This window comes from Myotis lucifugus, unplaced genomic scaffold (assembly GCF_000147115.1).
Source record: "Myotis lucifugus unplaced genomic scaffold, Myoluc2.0 scaffold_501, whole genome shotgun sequence".
NCBI classification, from domain to species: Eukaryota; Metazoa; Chordata; class Mammalia; order Chiroptera; family Vespertilionidae; genus Myotis; species Myotis lucifugus.
This window is the reverse complement of record NW_005871549.1, coordinates 444,915-454,865: the sequence shown is the minus strand read 5'-3', so window position 1 is coordinate 454,865 and position 9,951 is coordinate 444,915. Positions and strand designations below refer to the sequence as shown.

The 9,951-nt window shown below is 56.6% G+C and overlaps 1 protein-coding gene across 1 annotated transcript in view; it reads left to right on the top strand.

Moving 5' to 3' along the window:
* The window catches only part of FBXO2 (F-box protein 2), a 5,815-nt gene extending 4,678 nt beyond the window's left edge, over positions 1–1,137 (top strand). The window contains 3 exon segments of the mRNA XM_006103720.3: positions 69–70; positions 393–531; positions 710–1,137. Of these exon segments, the coding sequence (XP_006103782.1) occupies positions 69–70; positions 393–531; positions 710–844 (276 nt within the window). The 3' untranslated portion in view covers positions 845–1,137.
* The last annotated feature ends 8,814 nt before the right edge of the window (positions 1,138–9,951 follow it).

Below are 9,951 nucleotides of genomic sequence, written 5' to 3'. Positions count from 1 at the left end.
GGGAGGGGGGGAAGAAGAGGGGACTAAAGTCACTACCCTGCTTCAGGGCCACTGCCTCCCCACGCTAGTGGTTGTGGCCATGTGGGCCGGGTCTCCAGGAGAGGGTGAAGTCTACCTTTCCTCCTGAGTTTAAATGTTGGCAAAAAAAAAAAAAATTTTTTTTTTTTTTTTTTTTTGGTTTTAATCCGTCTACAGTCCAAACGAAACATGTCTTGGCGGGCTGGCTTTGGGCCCAAGGTTGAGTCTCGCCCACCTGGATTTTAGTCCTTGGGTTTGGACCTTGGAAAAGTTACTTTCTCTCGCTGACCTCAGTTTCCTTATCTGTAAAATGGGGACACTCCGAAGGCCCCGCCCCCCGGCTGAGGCCTGCCGCTCGCTCCCTCCCCGGGCAGGTACTCGGGGCGCAGCGACGCCGGCTGCCTGTATGAGCTCACGGTGAAGCTGCTGTCGGAGCACGAAGACGTGCTGGCCGAGTTCAGCAGCGGGCAGGTGGCAGTGCCGCCAGACAGCGACGACGGAGGCTGGATCGAGGTGAACTTGGAGGCGCTGGGGCGGGATGCGGAGGGCGGGGCTTGTGGAAACCACGCCCCGTGGGCGGGGCGGGTCGGAAGGGCCCACCGGGTGGGAGAGGGCCTGGGGCTGAGAAATCGTATTGGGGCTGGAGGCGAGTTAGTGCGCCGGGTGTCTGATCCTTCCTCTCACCCCCCAGATCTCCCACACTTTCACCGACTACGGGCCCGGCGTTCGCTTCGTCCGGTTCGAGCACGCGGGACAGGACTCCGTCTACTGGAAGGGCTGGTTCGGGGCCCGGGTGACCAACAGCAGCGTGTGGGTGGAGCCCTGAGTGACCCCTCCTCCCGCTCCCCCCAGCTGCCCTGCAGGGGCAGAAGCCCGGGGTAGACAGGCCTTAGTGGTAGCACCTCACCTTCCCCTCCCTGCGCACTACTCTCCCGCCCCGGCTCCAAGCCCAGCCCCCACGCAGGTAGAGAAGGGTTTTGCTGGCATATGTTTGCACCTGGAAAATAAGATGGGTGAAGGCTTGGGCCTGGACTGGGCCCACCGCGGAATCCCCCACCTCTAGCACAGTGCCCGCCGTAAAGTGGACTTTCAATAAACATGACTTGTTCGAGGAAGAAATGAACGAGTGGATGAATAAACCCCCCTTCCTCTGCACCCTTCCCTGTCTCCCGAGGGCCCTGGCTCAGCCTGGAAAAATACTTGGTGGGGCTCCAGCTGCTTTGGTTTCCAGGGCCCATTGGGCCGGGGCAGAGCCAGCCAGGCCTGGGCCGGTGGACAAAGGCTGGGATTGTGAGGCCCCGGAGTGGGGCGCTGGGCCTGGCGCCTGACTGACACCCAAGCTGCCCAGAGGCCGGAACGAGGGGGGGCTCTGTGTGTGGGGCCACCCCCCAGGCCTTTCTTGATCCCCATTCTCATTTCCTTCTGAAGGCAGGTTGGTGTGTGATGGCAACACCTCATGTAGGGATGCCCATGGCCTGGGCTGGGGGTGGGGGTGGGGAGGTGAGGGTGGGGCCCACAGGAAGGCCAGCTTGGCGTCCCTCTTCAGTTCACGCCCACTTCACTGTCCTCCCTGCCCTGCTATTGAATTGCACAGGAGTCCTTAGCATCTGGTCTCACAGGTCACTTTCTAAGCCTGGCCCAGGGGCTGGCCCCTGGCACTGGTTTGAGGGAAGGGGGGGAGGGTGTGGTGCCCTGTTCTGTGCCAGCAGAGGTCAGGCTCTGGCCTCACCAGCAGCTCTCCAACCGGCCCCTCCCCAGGACTCTCAGCTGCTGGTCCTGGGCCAGGGAGGGTCCTGAGACATCTGCTCTCTCCGACGTGGGGACCAGTAAAACCCCTGTGCCCCTCCAGCTTTCCGTTGATTCTGAGCCCTGATGCCTCCTGCTAGTCAGGTGGGATTGCAGGGTTGAAGCTGGGGCTCATGCATGCACTCATGATTGCTGAAGTCCCCATCATGGACAGGCCCTATGTAGGGTCCTGAAGTGACAGGGTGAACAAGACACTCCCTGTCCCAGGAAGAGGTATCGTCCTGGCTACACTGAGGAGGGGTACCCGGGAAGGGAGTCTCCAGTCTAAGGGTGGAGGCCTACCCCCTGCTCTGGGGACATGCTCAGTCTGAAGGCGGAGGCCTAGCCTCTGCTCCCAGTCCTTTCTAGGAGATTTCACAGTCTGGTGGGGAGGGCACCATCCACACCCACCTGAGTTGCCAGTCGGCAGGGGAAGCAGTGCCTTGCGCTGGGGGCCCAGTTTGATGAGGATTCACAGAGGAAGAGGGTCAGCCCATGAGCTCCCAGGCTTAAGTAGAGGAGTAACCTGGGAAGCTTTGGGGTGAGGGACTGACTAGGATGGGCGAGTGGGGAGCCAGGTGGGGATGAGTTGGGAGAGGACTCCTTGGGGCTGGAGTCTGGACGGAGCGATCAGTGGGCCGGAGAGGCCGGGACCCGGGTCCTGGCGCCTGTGAGGACTGGATGTCAGGGCAGGGATGTGGGGGGCGTGGAAGGTGCTGCAGGTGGGGGAGCTCCCCTGTGGGGATTCAGGAAAGAGGCCCAGGTGGTGTCTGGGGTTCTGGGAGTTGCAGTGTATGTGGCCAGCAGGCAAAGCCTAGGGCACTGCTGAGGGCCGGAAACAATTGTGAAGTGAGGGCCCAGGGAACCTGGTCTCTGGGGCCTTGATGGGGAGACAGCAAAGCCAGGGAGGGGGGTGGGGTGAGTAAGAGGGTGCAAGTCCAGCAAGGCCACCCGCAGCCAACTGCCTGCTCTCAGAGGAAAGATCCAGAAGCCCAGAGACCAGATTCTTTCCCCCAGAGCCCGCAGAGGAGCGCTGAGGGGCTCAGATATTGGGGTGGTCCAGACCCACCGTCCCTGAGCACCTGTCACGGGAGGGCCCATTGGATAGACTGGTGGTGCTTAGCTTGGGAAGGCAAGACAGCTGCTCCTGAGTTGTCAGAGGGCTGACGCTGGGAGGGAGGGGGCAGGTGGGCCTGTAAGGCTCACTGTGCCCAGGGGGCGTCCTGTCACACCAGCCCTGAACCCTAGCCGGAGGTGGGGAAGGGGGCGAGGGCATTGCTATCCCCCTTCTTCACATGACAAGACTGAGGGTGAGAGACTTTCCTGGCAAATGACACACAGAGTAATCGGAGAAGCACGAGTTCTAATCCAGGCGCATCTTGCTCCAAAGGGCTTGCTCTTAACCCCTCAACTTCATCGTCCCTGCTCTACAGGGCAGAGTGGACCCCCAGGAGCGTACAGTTATAGGACCGCGGATACCAGCTTCCTTCAAGGGAAACCTACACGCTGTCCAGCAGGGGGCGCCTCAGGGCCTTCCGGACACTGGAGTGTCCAAGCCAGAGATAGCAGACAGGCTAGCCAGCCACATAGCTCAATGGCCTGTGAACACTGGCTAAGGAGAGCGGCCTGCATGTACCCTTTCTAATTAATCAATATTTATTGAGCACCTACTACCTGTCAGGAAGAGATAAAACAGACAAGGACGCTGCCCTCCTGAAATACACAGTCTCTAGATGGAGACACTAAACACAAGAGGTTAAATGAATGAAAAAGAAAACCGCTAACCTGGTGTAGCACTTAATATCCACGACAGGCACTGTTCTAAGAGCTTTATGCGCATTAATTCATAATAGCCTTGTGAAGTGGGAGCTGTTATCACTTCCGGTTTTGACAGATGAGAAAACTGAAGCACAGCTAAGAAGCGGAACTGGAATCCTATTCAGCCACTTAGGCTCTGACCTCCATAGTGTAGGGAACAAGTAGAGCGTGAGGACGGGGGTGCTATTTTGGTCAGGGTGATCAGGGAGGACCTCTCTGAGGAAGTGACGTTTGAGTGATAAGGAGAAACCAGCCGTGCAGATACCTGGGGGGAGAGCATTGCAGGGGCAGTGAGTGCAAAGGCCCTGAGGTGGGAATGGACTGACTTACAGACCAGAAAGGCAGCCAACGTGGCTGGAGCTCAGTGAGCAAATGGGGGGAATGGTTTGACACGAGGTTGGACATGTAGGCAGGCAATTCTGAGAGTTTTCTGAGCACCTACTGTGTGCTCTGACATATAAGGTATACATGCTATATAGGAAGCAGATATGATGTCAGTGTCCTCTAAGGAAAAACCTTCCTCTGTCTAACAGGAAGGAGGTGGGACAGGGAGTTAGAGACCAGCAGCTGACAGTCCAGTTGATGAAACCAAATTCCCCAAGAGTAGCAGGATGAACGACGATGAAGACGATGATGATGGTGACAATGACAGGCATTTGCTGAGGCCCTACGGGTGCCAATTCCTGTGCGAAGCACAGCAGCCCATTTAGTCTGCTCCACAGCCCTCTCTGGCAGACACAGATATCCCTATTTTCTAGGGGAAAGAGCGAAGACACAGAGAGGGCCTCCCTGCGGCCCCTGACCTCACCATCTCCATCCCAGGCCACCGGCACCCTCCCCTGCATCCCTTCCCTCGGGGGTGTCCCCGTGGCCTGTCTCAGCCTCACGGGCTCCATTCTGGAGAGGTTGGGCAAGTCACCCAGGGCCACCCAATGAGTAAGTAGTTGCGGCTGGGTCTCCAGCTCCAGTCCTAGCCACTTCACCACGGTCCGTGATCAAAGAGGGGCACATGCCAGGGGACCGAGCAGGGGCAGCAGTTAGGAGGAGTGAAAAGAGCTGGAGGTGGCAAGGACTGTGGGTGTTAGGGCTTCTCTGCATATCCTTGCTCCAGGAGGAGGGGGAGGTGCTAAGCGTTCCGGGGCCACCTTGTGTTAAGGCAGTGGTTCTCACCCTTCTGGCCCTTTAAATACAGTTCCTCATGTTGTGACCCAACCATAAAATTATTTTCGTTGCTACTGTTATGAATCGTCATGTAAATATCTGATATGCAGGATGGTCTTGGGCGACCCCTGTGAAAGGGTCGTTCGACCGCCAAAGGGGTCGCGACCCACAGGTTGAGAACCGCTGCATTAAGGGGTCAGGGCCCGAGATGAACTTTCTTTTAGATTTCTTGGTGGAGCCCTCTAACCATTTTGCAGTTGAAAAAGTCCCCTTTCAGCCCTGGCTGTGCAGCTCAGTTGGTTAGAGCGACGTCCCCATACACCGAGATTTTGGGTTCGATCCAGGTCAGGGCACATACAAGCATGAATGAATGCAGAAATACGTGAAACAAGTCTATGTTTCTCTCTCTCCCCCCACTTTATCTCTAAAAAATCAATAAAAAAAGAAAAAAGTCCCCTTTCCTCGCTCTGATTCATTTACTTTGTAAATCTGGATTTTTGTATGTATGGTACGTTTATAGTTGTGGACCTAGAGGAGCAGTTCCTCTCAGTACCACTAGGTGGCAGCAACGTCAAGGCAGTACCCAGAGTGGGCTGGTTCTACCCAGTTCTTCCCCGGGAAGGGGGCTTCAGAAGGCTGAATTTGAACCCAAAGTCTGGTTTCTTTCCATTGCTTGAGGCTAAGCCTGGGTCTGAAGAGGCTGGGCCCCTTGCCCTGCTCTGGGGCCGCTCTTACACCACAGGCTCGAGAAACATTTAGGAGGCTGGGTCCTTTGAGGTCTAAGTCCTATCAGACGAAGAAGGGTGGGTGGTCTCCAGGGATCTAACCATACGTGGGTCTGGGTCCTGAAACCCCCAGTCTGTCCCGCTTAGGCCTGCAATGAACACAGGCCACCCAGGCAGATCCAATCCTGATCTCCTGGTGAGTAATGGCTTTGCTATTTTTTTTACCCCATAAATTAGACCTAATCTTGTGTTGACTCTGCTGAACGAGGAGAATAATGAGGAAGATTAAGATGAGATGGTATTCATTCTCCTCCAACAAAAGCCAATGAATTGCCAGCAGGATTACTGTCCTGACCCAGGAGCTCTGCAGACAGGGTAGGCAGGCCTGGGATCCGCCAGGGATGTTTGTGAGACGTGGAGGGGGCTCCAGGGGAATTCCCCTCCTCCCTTCCTCTCCTAGGAATCAGGGAAGCCACATGTCCAGGGTTGAGAGCATGGATCTGGAGACAGAAACACTTGGGTTTCACCTGGCTTTGTCCCTTGTCCCAGCTGCAAATGGGACCTGCAGCCCCACCTGCCAACCTGCTCTGCTGTCCGGAGGAGCTAACGTGCCCAAGGTTCCCAGACACAGCTCCCAGCACCGACGGGGCTTTCTGCACAGATAGGAGGCGAATGGATGGGCCGACTGCTGGGGGGCTGGGGGAGCTAACATTTGTTCATCTCTTATCCCGGCTACGTTATGTCATCCACCGCCCACAGCAGCCCCTGGGGAGGCTTCAGTTTGTCACCCAATTTATGGGAGAGGAAGCGAAGACTCTGAGAGGAAGGTCTAGTGGTCAAGGTCACAAAGCTGTGACCTGCAGAGCTAGCTGGGCCGCGGCCTGGGTCTGAGAGGCCCCAGAGCTGTGCCCCTCCCTGAATCCATATCGCTCCCTGCCCATGAAAGGCATTCATCACGCGCTGGGCCGATGAATGAAACGCCCGTCAAGTGCTGTTTCCGGTCCAGTAAGTCCCTGTTTCAGACTCTCCCACATCTTGGTAACTCCCAGAAGGAAATGGATTGGGGGTGATTTACAAAATCCTTCTTGGTAATTCTCGGCAACTCGCCCATCTCGCCTCTACTGTTAAGAAAAATCCACCCTTCCATCCACGTCTCAGAGCTTGCTACGTGTACTTTGTTATTTTCTGAGCCTGGCAAAAGCAGGCCCATCGTCCATACTGTATCACCCACGCTATTTTACACCTACTGTGTGCTCACTACGTGCAAGGTGTGTCAAAGCACTGCTCAAACATGGATCTGTTTATTTATTTATGAATATATTTGTATTGATTTCAGAGAGGAAAGGAGAGGGAGAGAGAGAGAGAGAAACATCAATGATGAGAAGGAGTCACTGATCGGCTACCTCTTGCATGCCCCACACTGGGGATCGAGCCCGCAACCCGGGCATGTGCCCTGACCTGGAATCGAACCGGGACCTCCTGGTTCATAGGTCGATGCTCAAAGACTGAGCCACACCGGCCGGGCTCAAACAGGTTTTATTTAATTTTCCCAGCACACTTAAGCACTACTACCATCCCCATGTGCGAGGCTGTGACCAAACCGAGGCCCGGAGAAGTGCAGTTTCGCCCCAGCTCACACCGCTAGGCCGTGCCAAGGCTGAAATCCAACCGAGACTTGGAGTCCTCCCCACACCCATGGGCTTCCCCACAGGAGGTGACTTTCACGGGGAGTCCTGTCCTGTGGGAGGCAGGGTTGGTGGAGGGCAAGGGCCTCAGTGTTCAGGGGAACCCATGGGATTTTAAGCTGAGCCTCAGCGGCAGACCTGCGGTTCATATGTGAAAGCACTTAGTGCCAAGCATGTACTGAGCACCTCTGCGCGCCAGACACCTTGCTCGCTCCCAGGATGCAACAGTGAGCGAACGAGGTCCCTATCCCCTGAGAGCTCATAGGCTAAAGGGGGAGACAGGTCTGAATTCCCTGCCTGTGTGACCTTGACCAAGTCACTTAACCAGGAAGTGTCTCAGTTTCCTCATCTGCAAAATGGGCCTGATCACAGTTGCTACCTTACAGGGTTGTTATGCGGATCAAACGAACCAATATTTGCAAAGCACTTAGATGGGGGCCTGCACATAGAAAGGGCTGTATATGAGTTTGTTAAATAAATACAAGGAACAAGTCGGGCAACTATAGTCCCATAGTACAAGGACCGTGAGAGGGGAGCCCCTGTATTAGGGGAGCCCAAAGGAGGGGTATCCAACCTGGACCACAATCCGGGAAGGCTTCTCGGAGGAGGCAGTGAGTGGACACTCGACCTGAGGAAGGGTAGGATGCTAAATTACTTCCCTAGCCCAGGAGGCTCCCTGCCAGTCACAGCTGTGGTACTCACTGGCCTTTTCCCAGGGCTTATTGTCATAATTCATCCATGTACTAAGCACCGAAGTGGCATCTCAATTCGAATGGAAGTCTCTGTCCTTAGGGACCCAGGGTTGAGGGGGCTGGGTGCAGGGGGTCCCAGATCTTCTCTGGGACGGCGGAGGAAGGCCCTAGCCAGGCGGGCAGGTGCAGGGGAGCCTCTGGCAGTGGAGGCTGCCGCCAGGCCCTCCAAGCCATAAAGACAAAGATGTCTCTGGAAAAAAAAAAAAAAACCTAAAGAAAAAAATATAGGAAAGGGAGAAGCAGGAAGGGAAATGATTTTTCTCGGCTGGCCTTCTCGGGGAATTAAATCTTGTTTTTTGTCACCACCGAGTGGAATAATCCAATATATTAAAGCAGAAGCCCCCTCCTATTTATTGCTATGACTTTGGTCTAACAGTCTCGGGCTGCATTTGGAATCAGATGGTCCTGGAGGGGTGGGGGGCGGGAGAGAGGGAGGGAGACATCAGCTCCTGGATCAATTACTCTCCTCTCCAACACCGGAAAAATGAATTATTCCCCGAAAAGCAGGCTCCTCATCCGATGAATTCTGCACTGCAGAGCCGGCGGAGTTAGACCAAATTGAATTTGGTCTTGGAGACATTGAAAAGCAGGTGGCGTGTGTGTATTGAGGGGCGGGGTGTCTGCCACCTTGGCCTCTGTCCCCCGGCTGGGGAAGCCCCTGCTCACAGTCCCCTGGGGTGGGGACAGGAGGCAGCCATCCTGCCTGCCCGGGGGCGCGCCTGCACCCCACAGGGGAAGACATCTGTTCCAAGCCTGAGGCTCAGAGCAGTGCGGTTGCTTGTCCGAGGCCGCACAGGGACATGGTCAGCAGGGCAATCTGTTCCTTTTTGTCCCTTGTCCTCTGGCTCCTGGTGAAAGTGGCCTCGGAGTGCCCCCCCCCCCTCAGGGAACCTTAGATGGAATAAGTTGGGGTTGGGAGCTTTTCACTCTGGACACTGGTTCTGCCCATCCGTAGCTGTGTGACTTGGGGCAAGTAGCTTAACCTCTCTGGGCCTCAGTTTACTCATCTGAAAATGGGGTTTACTAAAATCCCTGCTCTGGTTGCCACTCTGTCACTGACCAATGAGGGAAATGCGGTTCAAAGTGGTTTAATTAAAAAGCAAATCTGGGGCTCACAGGACAGGAAAGCCTAGGCTAGGTTTCTTTCAGGTAGAGCCCAATCCAGAGGCTCCAAGGGTGTATTCAGAACTCGGCTTTTCTCCTTGTCTCTGTGTGGCTTCATCCCAGGCAGGCTCCCCCAGGAGGGGCCAGGCAGGCCCACAGCTATGTCTTTCCAGAAGTAAACCCAGGGGGCTCCCATGCCCACTCTGAGCCTGTGGTGAGAGGGATGGCCGATGCCCAGATGGGTGAGGCCTGGGGCCCAGTCACCCAGTGAGAACCACAAGGCCGAGAGAAGGGGGCAGATGCTGTGGGGCCCTAAGAAGGGGGACTGGGTGCTGGGACAAAAAACTAACACAGAGTCCCCGCCTCACAGGCCCTGGAGGGATGGGGGGGGTGTTTGGCCCAGCGCTTGGCACAGGGCAAGCTCTCAGCTAACCAGGGCCCTGTGGACAGTGACTGCTCCAGTGTTCACTGACGGGGCCAGTGTCCTGGGCAGGATGTGAGGGGCTCTGCCCGGATTCGCTCTGCCTCCCTCATGGCTTCATCTGCTCCCCAGCCCACCCCCAGGCCAGATCCCAGCCTTCAGCCCTCTGCCTGCCCCGGGGTCCCCAGGGAGGGGCCCCCTTCACCCCCGCGGCCCTGGGAGCTGCAGAGGCTGCACTCTCACTAATGACGGGGGAAGGGAGGGAAGAGGAGCCTGAGCTGGAGCTGCTCCTGGACCTGAGCAGGCGTTCAGGGCTAAGGAGCTGGGCCCAGGGAGATGCTGGGGAGGGGGCTCCTGGCCCAGACGGGGGTTCTGCAGGGGCTGGAGGCCTGGACCGGGAGAGAGGCCTGGGGGCCTGAGGAGGGGGCGAGGGGGCTCTGGGCCTCTGATTGAGCAGAGCTCACCCCTGCCCTCCTCCTGCC